The following is a 12,510-nucleotide window of genomic DNA, read 5'->3' as shown; positions in this document are numbered from 1 at the left end:
AGTGATGTGAACCTACTTGGATGTGACAACTAAGTGAAAGAAGAGTTAATGAGCAAATTTTATGGAGGAAGGACCCAAAACTTCAGAAGTTTGCGAGACGATGCTCGTTAAAGCTCCAACAAGCATCCACCCAGTTCAAGCAGCATGAGGAATTTGAGAGACTAGCGCAGTAAGGATGGTCTTTTCCTTCATCTGGGGGATCCGCAGGAATCAACAATGATCAACACAACTCAGCCAACCCCATACCAGAGTTAGAGTCATTTGTGAGTTGAAGAAGCATGGTGGATCAAAGGTTCGATTACTCAAAAACAGCAGCGGAGAGCAGCTAGGAGCCAAGAAGCGCATTGTAGTTGGAGCAGAAGATTGAAGACTCAGCAAAGGCGAGGAGTTGCAGTGTCGACAAAGGCTTCAACGAGGACGTCGAAGGAATAAGTGGGGGAGAATGTCATAGACAAACTTCTAAACAAGATATTTGATGTAATGCTTATATATGCCCGTGTCTTTTGGCATGTTCATGCCTTGTACAGCATGTAGAGGGGCGGTCGAAGGCTTAATAGTCCCATTTTAGTTGGGTTGGTGGCCTCTTTAGGCTTGTAAATAAAGGTTGTGCCATGTGGACATGTGCGAGAGATTTTCGGTCTATAATGGATCATTTTACCCTTTGTTGTGCAACTGTTCAGAGCTTGTAAAGTCTGTTTGTAATTTGCATTGTCTATAAAGTATTTTTCAAAGATGCTTGCTTGTGGATCCCGATTGAGGTGTTTTCTCTAACCCGTTCTCTCTTTTGTTGGTCCTAAGGGACAATGGGAGGCTTCGGGGAAGCTGACCTTTGCGGACGGACACACAAGGGTGCCGCACAACTTAGGCAAAACCAGCTAAGTCCATGACAAAAGGGAATGAAGACCTTAAAAAATAAGTGGGTTTTAAGGTTGAAGACTCGAGAACATAAAGGCTTTAGTCAAACGAAAGGTATTGACTTTGAAAGGATTTTTTCTTATATTATTAAAATATCTTCTATTCGTGTTGCTTTTGGTATTGCTGCTAGCCTAGACTTGGAGGTTGAGCATTAAATATGAAGATAGCCTTCCTTTATAGTAATTTAGGGGAGGAAATTTATATGGAGCAACCAAAATGCATCAAAGTCAAAGGTAAAGAAAATTTTATCTACAAGTTGAGGAAGAGCTTGTATTAGTTGAAGCAAGCTCCAAAATAGTGGTATAGAAAGTTTAATTCATTTATGATTGAACATGGATATAAAAGAACAACTTCAAATTATTATGTGTATATCAAACAGTTTAGTAAGAATTTTATTATTCTCTTATCTTATGTTGATGACATGCTTATCCTTGAAAAGATATATCTACAACTGATAAGTTGAAGAAGAAATTAAGTGAGTTTTTTACAGACATGGGGCCAACAAAGCAAATACTAGGTGTGTAGATTTCCCATAATAGAAAAAAATAAGAAGATTTAATTATCATAGGAGAAATACATTGAGAAAGTATTGGAAATGTTTAGTATGAGCAATGCAAAACCAATTGGTTCTCCTCTTTTTGGTCACTTTAAGTTATGCTTAGAGTACAGTCCGTCAAGTGATAAGAAGAAAGAGAAAATGCAAAATATTCATTGCGCTTCAATAGTTGGAAGTTTAATGTATATGATGGTATATACGAGATCAGACATCACATATGAAGTGAGTGTTATTAGCATATTTCTTACAAATCCAAGCAAAGAGCATTAGGTAGTAGTAAAGTGGATCTTTAGATATCTCAATGGGAGATTTAAGGTTTATTTAAGTTTTGGAGGTAGATCACCTATGTTGACAGGTTACACAGATGCAAATATAGCAAAAGATATTGATACGAGGAAGTCTTCATCAGGTTTTATACTTACTTTTGCAAAGGGGGCTATGTCATGATAATCTAAATTGCAAAGGTGTATTACTCTCTCAACTACAGAGGCAGAATATATTGCTGCTATAGAGGTTTATAAAAAACTATTATGGATGAAAGAATTCATAGAGCTGAAACAAAAACTATGTGGTACATTGTGACAGTTAGAGCATCATTCATTTATGTAAGAACTCAACTTTTCATTCCAAGTCAAAGCATATAGATGTCAAATACTATTGGATTCGAAATATACTTGAAGAGAATTAGTTGTAACTTCAGAAAATTCACAGATGATTATAGAGCAAACATGTTGACAAAAACCTTATTGAAAGAAAGATATGAGATATGCCAACAACTAGTCGACATGGCTTCACATTGAGAAGTTATGGGATAGCCTCCCTTATGAGTTGAAGGGAAGGTTATCAAACACACGACCCATTAGTTCAACTCATAATAGACTTTCATAACCCATAGCCACTTTAGCTATAACCCCTTTTTTTTCTCTTGACCTAGATCTAAAAAGGGGGCAGGTAAAAAAACAAAGAGAAAAAAAAAAGGAGCTGTTCTCAATCATCCAAATAATATTATTATCTTAGGTTAGATCAGATTTATAATAATTCTTGTTGTGATTACTTGGAAAGATTTTAAATATCATACACAATGACATAATTCTTGTATCTCAATTATTCTCTTGTGATTATTGCTTGAGATTTAGACAATATACTCGAGGATCTGTATATTTATTATTCTCATAGTAAATTTTCTCTAGTTTATCCCATGATTTTTTATCTTTCACGTTATAAAAATTTTTCACATAAATCTTGAGATCCTATTTAATTATAATTTTTATTTAATTTTATTATGTTATAATCAGCTTGTATTTATTTATTTGTATACAAAATTTCTTTTTATCCCATTCCAGATGGCTTCGAACATCACCTGTGGCAGCCAATAACAAAGTACTACCACGGAAGCCAGCACTCCCACCTGCTGAGACGTAAGCATCCCCGTACTCCGCAGCCAACTCAAAGAAGATAGAGTTCGACATATATGAAAAGCCTAATTCTAAGGTATCTAAGACTCAACCTTATCAATTCTACAAAATAAAACCCTAGTAAATTGACTTAAATGAATGACTTATAAATATATTCTCTATAATCATTTTCAAAAATAACAATGAAGCCGACTCATGCAAACTACCATAATCATATATAAATATATAATTACATGGTTGGTTACACATATATCATATATAACTATGTTCTTCATTTGGAGAAAAGCAACCTAAGAAACATACTACTTATAATGTCTGTGTTCACAGATGCTGTATGATCTGCTTCAGCGAAGCATAAGTGCCTGTCACTGCAACCACAGAGCCAGCCACAATAATTGCTACTATGCACATCAGTTCATAACTCCATTTCCTGGAGTTCTTGAAGATTTTAAGGTAACACACACAGGGCAGCACCATCGTTGCTGTGCTGCTCAGAAATGAACCTGTGAGCGCTACGATGTCTCCAAAAAATGGAACACTTAACGCCACAGCCACTGTGGTGATCACAATACCCGTTCTGATGACGAGGCTAATCAACCGATGCTTGGATACGTGCAGCCGATCTTCGATGGCACGAGCGATGGGTGTCACCAGCAAAGCGTACTTCACGAACGGAGTGATGAGAGTCGTGCAGATTGCTATCTTTGAGCTCAGTTTCCCAGCTTGAAGGTTTAGTGTGATCTGAGACTTCAAGGTTTCACCGTACATCAGGTAGCCTACTGTTGCCATTAAGCTGTAGTTGAGAGTGCAGAGTGTAAAGGTGATGAACAATACCTGCAGCATGGAACAAAGGGTAGCCAAAACTATGACACCCGCAGTGATATATGGGCAAGAGGGAAGGAATATTAATGGCATCAGCTTAATTACCATGGGGAACATCCTTCTGTCTTTCATGGGAACGTATATGGTGGGGAAAACGGCATGACCACTATAACAGAAGGCGTAAAGGCTGACAGCAGTGGGAATTCCAGTCCAGTTTAGAAGAACTCCTCTCTCGTGGAATCCAACGCCATCGACTGCTCCAGCCCAAAGAACAGAGGCTACCACAACGAGGGAAGCCAACACTCCACCAAGTGACACATAAGACAGTAGATCTAAGCTCCGCAGCCATGTCGTGGGCAAAATCACAAAGGCTCCAAGGAGAATGAACGCTTGTTTACCTCCAATCTTGAGTCCAGCAATCACGAAACTTTTACGTGGGAACAGCTTCTCCATGTTGTCACCTTCTAGTATCAGGAACTCGGTCGCCACAAGATACAGCTCCAGATACAGGAACACGGACACAAGGATCCTTCCCTTGTGCCCCAAGGCTATTTCACCTATGTCGGGATAAGTCTTAACCAGTGAGTTCGAATCCATGCAACGTTGCAGCAGTATCCCTGTGTAGCAGCAGACGACTGCGATAGTCAAAAGAAGTATCATGCTCAACCAACCCCCTTGTGACACAGCATAGGGAATCGACAGTATTCCGAATCCTGCGAAACATAACTCTTTGATGTAACTAGAGCACATTGAACATACAACATCAAATAAATGCAAGTGCTGAGAAGGAAAGCATGGGACCTGAGAGTGCATTGACACCATGGAAACTTGTCCTCCAGAAGCTTGTGCCAGTCTTCGGAGGCAAATCACACTCCATCTGCTCCCTTACGGTGATGCCTTCTTCAGTGGTGGTTTGCGCGAAATGGCAGGTGGTTCTTAAAAGGGAGGAAGGCAGCTTGTCGAGCATGAGTTCAATTATTGGTGATGAGTAGATATCCATTAGAAGTAAAAGATAGAAAGAGAAGTGTGCTACTTCAGAAAAGAAGGAAGGCGAAGTCGACATATGCGGGAAGGGACTTGCACTTGTGAGCTGAAACTTCAGTGCAGAAGAACTTGTGGCAGTGATGAAGCTGTCCGTAAAGATAAAATGCTTATATGCTGATAAGACCCATCTAACGCCACTGCCCTGTGTTTTCTGGGCATCCTCATGTTGCTCAAGGCACTATGGGACAATCATGCTTCGATCAATCTATTTCAATCAGACAAGCTAAAGAAATTATTTCTCTGGTAAATAATCCTCTAATTCGTATGGAAACAGCTATACGTACTCGCAGATTTCCGTAATATATATCTCTGAACATTCGATACAGGCATCAATTTCAGCTTCCTACATAGTTTGGAAACATGACATTATCCCTCAGCTCAACTCATGTGTGCGTTGTTCATGTGATGGAGCTTCCAGTTTTGCTGGAGTAATTCAAGTCACAAGATTATTATGCATTTTGCACACTTCTTTACACAAAACTATTCTCTCTCTCTCTCTCTCTCCATTGTTTACGTGCTGGTGCTTCCAAGTTTATTTTGAAATGAAAGCCGTTCTTGAAAACCCACGAGCTATTATAGAGACTTTGAGATGATAGTCGGCAATGCCGTTCTTGAAATGATGGTCGCAATCAACCATTAAGCTTTTAAAGAGAAAAATGAGATCGTATCCATGAAGATCTTGTGATGCATTGCTTTTTTATTACAAGGAATTAAATTCCTTACGCAACTCGTAGTTCTCTTTTGGTGAAAGGATGGTCACACCTTTTCTTCTGTGGAAAATGGCAGCTAATAACAGTTCCTTGAGGCGTAGCGACGCTCTGCAAATAAGCACTACATCTCGAAATAAGATCCACATGATGTGTCGCACGAGTTACTTGAGGGTGATATTGTGGTTAAATTATATTCTCTCTCTTTTTCTTTTAGAAAAACAAAAGCCAGGAGTCTGATTCATTCCAAAAGTTGAGGTGATCCAAGAAAGAGAGATGAGGATGGAAGAAAAATAAAAGAAATTAAAAGACCAGAAAACGATGCGCTCAGCAGCAACATGAGAGGAATCCAAACAGTATAAAAAGAGAATCCAACACTGATGAGGAAACCTCTGTGTTAGCTTCATCATCTTGCATAAAACTTGCATACAATTCAGAATAAGGGTTGCTTGTGGAAGAAATTTTATGTTCTCCATGTATGCATACAACATAAAAGAAACCCAAACAGATCCTAGCAAGTATGGAGCACTCTCCATGTTTGATGCAATTTATTGCATACTATTTAGCACTCTTACGCCCAAAAGAGACTTCTTTAAGGCTTTTATAATACTGCACTAACCAGTCTAATATCTCAACAGAGATATTATAATTATAACTCATTTCATAATTTATGAGAGTTCTTTTAGGGCACAATTTATATGATTTCTAGCTTCGATTGTAATAAATATGGTATGGTAATTATAATTGTACTATGCATCCTGATGAATCTCTAATGTTATCTGATCAGATCGCATGCAACAAAAATATGTGCAGCCCACCTAATAAGACACATTATGGGACTTCAATTTTTTGTGAAGAAGACTTGCACTGCATCAGAGATAAAAGATTATATCGTATAATTATTATTTATTTATTACATCTAATTTATACTAAACCCACAAAGAGCACCGATGAGGCTAAATCGCCGTCAGTGGCCGTTTCTCCGGCCCTCATCAACGTGGCATTGACTCATACCCGCCCTCGAATCGATAACCGAAGCGATCATGGTAGTTGTTCCAAAACACTGTGGGGCCCGCCTGCGGTTCCCCGCGGCTCACTGGGACGGGTAAATGACGAAGGGTAGACAAAAGCAGTGCGGGAACAATGATTTGTTTATAGCAAGCAAACCTTGACCTACATTTTAATATTAATACATCAACATTATATATACATAAACACACACCACTGTCGGGCCCACCTGTGGTTTCCGCCCCTCACTGAGACGGGTAAGTCACGAAGGGTAGACAAAGTGGTGCTCGAACAATGATTTGTTCATAGCAAGCAAACCTTCACCCACCTTTTAATATTAATACGTTAATATTATCATATATATATATATATATAAATAAATAAACTCGACTATAAAACGATGGCGCAGAATCCACGGACGAACGGACGAGGTAGAACGCGTTGTAAGCCGACCTCGTTCAACTTTCGAGGTATGGCGATTCCTTATTTTTTTCGTTTTGTTCTTTAATTGTATCTTGATTTTCTTGGTTTGCCGTTGTTGGAATTCTCGGATTCTGGTGGGAAAACGAAACGATTTGGTTCCTTTTTTAGTTTCTGGCCTTTTTCATTTATTTGCCCTATAGGGTCATCATTCCAATTTCTTCTGGAAACAAGAAATTGTTTCTTTCTTGATTGGTTCCTTTAATTTCATTAGTCGATGGAATTAGATCTCAAGTTTTGATTCTTGATTAGGGTTTCTGTTTATAGTCGACTCATTGATAAATATATAAGAAACAGGAGGGTGTCAGCGGATTTAAGGCTGTTATTATAGGTTTGCGGGAGCATTAACGAAGGAATTTTGGTGGTGAAGACTGAGCGAGGAGATGGGCGATCATGTGGTGTTGCACATTGACCGGCTGACGACGATAAGGAAGGAGGGTTCTACGTCTTCAGCAGAAGCTGCCCGTGGTTCAGATCGAACGCTTTCCGCCGCTCCGGCTGCCAGCTCTGGTGACAAGAAGGCAGAGGAGAAGGACAACAAGGTTGGTGAGGAAGAGGAGCCTCTAATTCAGATGGTTGACTGCCGTATATGCCAAGATGAGGATCATATCAAAAACTTGGAGGCCCCTTGCGCTTGCAGTGGCAGCTTAAAGGTACCACTTTGTCTCATTGGCTTCAATTCTTGCTGCTAATTGGTAGTTTAATGTATAATTCGAAACCAGTGTAATGCAATTGAAATTAATTGAGGACGGTGTTTTTTAAACTTCTAGCATTGCAGTTGTGTTCTTCAAATAGGTAACTATTATGGGCATTTTTCTCTCTGCTATATGATCATATGCATTTTTGCAGTAAATGGCTATGCCATCCATCTATGTTATGCCAATTGGAGAGGGCCAGGTTTCTATATATTTGTTATAAAGTTTTTATGGCTGTCTTTCTTGTGCTGTCTTACAAGTTGTTATCAAGATTATCATTGTAAACATGTTTTCTTATTTCAGAAAAAAACATGTTTTAATTGGTAGTTTAATGTATAATTCGAAACCAGTGTAATGCAATTGAAATTAATTGAGGACGGTGTTTTTTGAACTTCTAGCATTGCAGTTGTGTTCTTCAAATAGGTAATTATTATGGGCATTTTTCTCTATGCTATATGATCATATGCATTTTTGCAGTAAATGGCTATGCCATCCATCTATGTTATGTCAATTGGAGAGGACCAGGTTTCTATATATTTGTTATAAAGTTTTTATGGCTGTCTTTCTTGTGCTGTCTTACAAGTCACTATCAAGATTATCATCGTAAACATGTTTTTTTTATTTCAGAAAAGCAAAATATTTAATATTTGAATAGAGTTTCTTCTGAATGAGCCCACTTTTCTCTTCCTGCATCTTCTACTAGTGGCCAAACTGGTTTTCTTCTATTGTTTTAGGACACAAGGCTTGGTGTACATCTGATTCTTCTCTTGTATTGATTGTGAAGTCCTTTAAGTGGAGTGTCTGAACATAGCAATAAAGAACAAACAGAACAAAATTCTAGATGATTATTCCATGATTGATGTAGGATTGTTACACACAGGAAGGAAAACCACAAAGGTAAACTACTAGGCGAGGACCTGGCAATCGAGTGGGCCTTAGAGAGACAAGAGAAGAAGACAACTTACTCTCAGTTTATTTCAGTTAACTAGAATCTTGGAGTGGTTGCATCTGTCGTATCATATTTGCACATTAATTATTTCTCACCTAAAGAGCTTCAACTTGTACTGCTCGAAACCAAGTCAATAAATTATGGTTTATCCTATACATGACCAGAAAATGTTCATAATGTCTTTTGGATATTTGTTATTAAGCTTCAGTTTTCTAACATCTGGTTGTTCTACTAATACCTTGAGATAATTGTGCAGCTCCTGTACTTGAAATTTGACTTCATGCTATTTATGCAAAATCATTGAAACATTTTTAAAGTTATAATAACTGTTGATTTTTTGAAAGCAACTGATGCAAACACCATACATTAATGGTGTAGATAATGTACCAAATGTTTGAACTTTTGTTCTTTGTTGCTACTTTTTCTTAAGTCTTTTTCTGTTTCATTTATGTCTAAGTTGTTCTCATTTGGGCTATTCAATATGTAGTATGCTCATAGGGCATGTGTGCAGCATTGGTGCAATGAGAAGGGTGATATAACATGTGAGATCTGCCATGAGGTGAGTTGCAGTTCTGGTTGTAGTTTCTCAGTATTTTTCTCACAACATGTGTTATTTATTTCCCTTAGATCAAACAACTTACAGTTCTTTGTTTCTTCTTAATAAGATTAAAATGTTTCTTTTGTAAAGACCATGTTTTTGACATTTGTTATTAGAGTTTATTTGTTGATTCTCAGATTCTTTGATCTCCATTATGTTAATTCAGTAGGAAATCCATATTAATCCTACTTCTTATCCTCCAAGTTCATGTGTAACAAAGTCAATTATTCACTCATAATTTTCCCTATAATAGTACTCAACTTCTTATTTCATCTTCGAAATGCAGATTTGAGTTTCTTATGTATAGTGTGTATCGGTTTGACAAGAATAATGTATTCTCATATTGGTTGTAATAAGAATAGCATTTTGTATCTGAAATGCTTGTTAATGGTTAGCACTCCCTGTGATTTGCAGCAATACAAACCTGGGTACACTGCTCCACCACAAGTCCACCCTACTGATGCCGCAATTGATATTAAGTATGTTATCTTCATAATTTTTGTTACACTATTATTGGTCTATATTTTGAAAAAAAGGACTGTAATTAATTTGTTATCTCAAAAAACTGCAGTGGTGGTTGGATAATTACAGGTTCTCCTTTGGATTTGCATGACCCACGTATACTGGCAATGGCAGCAGCACAGCGCCACTTAGTTGAAGATGAATATGATGAGTATGCACCAAATGCTAGTGGTGCTGCTTTTTGCCGCTCTGCTGCTCTAATAGTAAGCCCTTAATATCCAGTACAATTGGCAATGATGCTTTATTCTTTAGTGAATCCCTTGCAATGTATAGCTCTTTAGTGAAATTTTCTTTTGGAGCTTTTGGGCTCTGCCTGTCTAGTGTATCATTTATCAGTTATTCTCCGAATGAAAACTGTAGTTGTTTTCTAGGTAACTTACTCACAAAAATAGACATTTCTGTGAAAATTTTCTGACACCTTGCTTTGTGAAGCTATGAGGATGATATAAGAATCCTTTTTGAAGAGAATGATGTTGTGGGAAAAGGAAATAGTTAGCTTATCATTGTTGATTGGAAAATCTCAAGAAGCACATTGTCATGTTCTTTTGCTTTTGAAAAGGATCATATATCACTGTTTGATATTATTGTAACTTAGTTCCACAAGCAATACAATTTAATTCTCTAGGGAGGATTTTAAGTTAAACTTTGGTTTTCAAACTTCTTGTCAAACTATCCTTGTAATTTTCCCGATCTTTTCATCTGTTTCAGAGGTTAAATTACATTATTATTTCTCTCTGTAGAAGCTAGCTCCATTTTGTTGTCTTGTGCAGAGAACTTTTTGACCTCATCCATTCTGAACTTGTTAGTTCTCATCTTAAGCTATCATTTAAATGGTTTGTCTTAAAATAATCATGTGGCATGGTTTCATATTGTTTTGTAAACCTGAATGTTTTAGTTGTATACTTACTGTTTTCTCAAATGTTGCAGTTAATAATTCTATTGCTGTTGAGGCATTCATTGACCATTACTAATGCTGATGGAGATGATGATGATGCTTCCACCTACTTTTCAGTAAGTAAAAATTCAGAAACTATAATTTTCTTAGGTTATATCTTGTTCGAAGTCTCAATAACATATAATTTATTATTTTCAGCTTTTTCTTTTACGGGTTGCTGGATTTTTGCTTCCATGTTACATCATGGCTTGGGCCATAAGTATCTTGCAACATCGAAGGCAAAGACAGGTCAGCAACCTCTTAAAACTATAAAATGCAGGCACATGTTTGAGCATTAGGGATGGGATTTGTTTTCTCCTTACTGTGTTACCACGAATGTGGTTGAACTTTTTAATTTTCAAAGGCCAGATGGAATCACACTTGGAGAAATCAAGTAACCATATTAGTGTAAACAGGAATAGTAAAATTTTGGTTTCTGCTCTTTGTTACATAATTTTTTCACTCTTAAAGCAAAATCATTGTTAAAAATAAAACTTGATGATTATTGTGGCCATGTTTTAAAGTTTTTGTCCAGCTGTCATTTACGTCTGACCAACATCCAACAAATCAAACAATTTGGTAGCACTGGGTATCCTGATTATATTTTTTATCTACTTAAGTTGTACTGGGCAGTAAGGTTGCGGTCCTGATTAGTATCTCGACGTTATGCCAGTTCAATAAAATTTTGAAATCACTATGAGACCAGTATTTATAACCTTAATTGTAACTATCGGTTTACATCTTGGTTCCTGCTTACAAATTCATGCATGAAAACCTAGCTGCACTTTGACCAAATCAGGTTAGAAGCCTCACATAGTGTGTAGATTAGTTTTCATCGAATGGTGGACACAACCTATGTTAGCTCCACTTTAACCAGTCTAAAGCTTGTATATTTTCTGTTTTGCAAATTAAAGCTTGGACTTTTTTAGTTGCAATTGAATTGTATCCAAAAATTTTATCATACTTCACTCTTAAGTTTAATATGGACTGTGCATGCAACATGGAATTATTTGTTGAGTCTAGCTGAATTGAATACTTTTGTGATCCGATGGTTATCTCATTCCAAGTGATCGATCACTCTGATACTTTTCTTTGGGAACTGATAGATGTGTTTTAGTTGGCATTGTTAATGGCAATCACTGTTTGAAGATCTGTTTATTTAAATCAAGAATTTGACCCACATACATGAAGCTAGTGTTTTGTTGGATCCTGCGCTCTCCTCCATAATACTAGTGAAAGATGATTACTTTCTTTTTGTTTCTTAAGGCCGTTTGTTACCAATTCTGACCTGACATTACTTTGAATTCAAATGCTCAGGAAGCAGCTGCCTTAGCAGCAACCGAAGTGGCATTCATACTGCAGTCTGGACGTCGACAGGGCTTGCACCTCACATTAGCACCAGAATCCCCCGCTACTCCCCAACAAGAACCACATCAGCAGCAGTTATAGCTGGAAACCTCCTTTCATTAGGCTATAAGTTGATCCAAAACAGAATTTTGGTCCATTTGTGTCAAGACTTTGTCATCTGAGCCACAGGTTGATGACTGAGATCAATAATCTTTCTCTTCATGCATGTGATTCCCCTGTGATCACATGATTAAAAGGAAATAAAGCTATCTTTCATTCCTCATACACTTGCGGCCTTGTGAGATGTGTCCATCATATGATCTGAAGCCTATCAAAAAAGACATCAGATCAGCCCACAGCATTTATCAAGTATCATGAAATCCTCGAATGCATGCGTGAACTCTGTGTGATAAAATTAATTGAACAAAGATGCTAGTTATATTATCATTTCATTGATAATATGGATGCTGACTTGTTAGCAGTTCATCAAGGTCTTGTTCTCCAAAGTTTCTTTGCCC

General features: G+C 37.4%; 2 protein-coding genes across 5 annotated transcripts; one reads left to right on the top strand and one right to left on the bottom strand.

Moving 5' to 3' along the window:
• Positions 1 to 3,079: 3,079 nt before the first annotated feature.
• LOC135616193 (amino acid transporter AVT1I-like) lies at positions 3,080 to 4,638 on the bottom strand. 2 transcript variants are annotated; one of them, XM_065115383.1, is made up of 4 exons: positions 4,510 to 4,638; positions 4,107 to 4,421; positions 3,814 to 4,010; positions 3,080 to 3,720 (listed from the first exon to the last, which is right to left on the bottom strand). In XM_065115383.1, the coding sequence occupies exons 1-4, from the start codon at positions 4,583 to 4,585 to the stop codon at positions 3,208 to 3,210; spliced, it is 1,101 nt and encodes a 366-aa protein (XP_064971455.1). In that variant the 5' UTR covers positions 4,586 to 4,638; the 3' UTR covers positions 3,080 to 3,207. The 2 variants fall into 2 exon arrangements, with proteins under 2 accessions (XP_064971455.1, XP_064971454.1); XM_065115382.1 differs by having other exon boundaries at positions 3,814 to 4,421.
• Positions 4,639 to 6,803: 2,165 nt separating this feature from the next.
• On the top strand, positions 6,804 to 12,275 carry LOC135617528 (uncharacterized). 3 transcript variants are annotated; one of them, XM_065117860.1, is made up of 8 exons: positions 6,804 to 6,937; positions 7,279 to 7,600; positions 9,079 to 9,150; positions 9,604 to 9,668; positions 9,761 to 9,914; positions 10,639 to 10,722; positions 10,805 to 10,894; positions 11,963 to 12,275. In XM_065117860.1, exons 2-8 carry the CDS (start codon positions 7,331 to 7,333, stop codon positions 12,092 to 12,094), a joined length of 867 nt encoding a protein of 288 aa, XP_064973932.1. In that variant the 5' UTR covers positions 6,804 to 6,937; positions 7,279 to 7,330; the 3' UTR covers positions 12,095 to 12,275. The 3 variants fall into 3 exon arrangements, with proteins under 3 accessions (XP_064973932.1, XP_064973931.1, XP_064973933.1); XM_065117859.1 differs by having other exon boundaries at positions 6,855 to 6,937; positions 7,245 to 7,600; XM_065117861.1 differs by having other exon boundaries at positions 6,863 to 6,937; positions 7,318 to 7,600.
• The last annotated feature ends 235 nt before the right edge of the window (positions 12,276 to 12,510 follow it).

The sequence above is a fragment of the Musa acuminata genome, chromosome BXJ2-7 (genome assembly GCF_036884655.1).
Source record: "Musa acuminata AAA Group cultivar baxijiao chromosome BXJ2-7, Cavendish_Baxijiao_AAA, whole genome shotgun sequence".
Lineage (NCBI taxonomy): Eukaryota > Viridiplantae > Streptophyta > Magnoliopsida > Zingiberales > Musaceae > Musa > Musa acuminata.
This window is presented reverse-complemented; position numbering and strand designations above follow the sequence as displayed.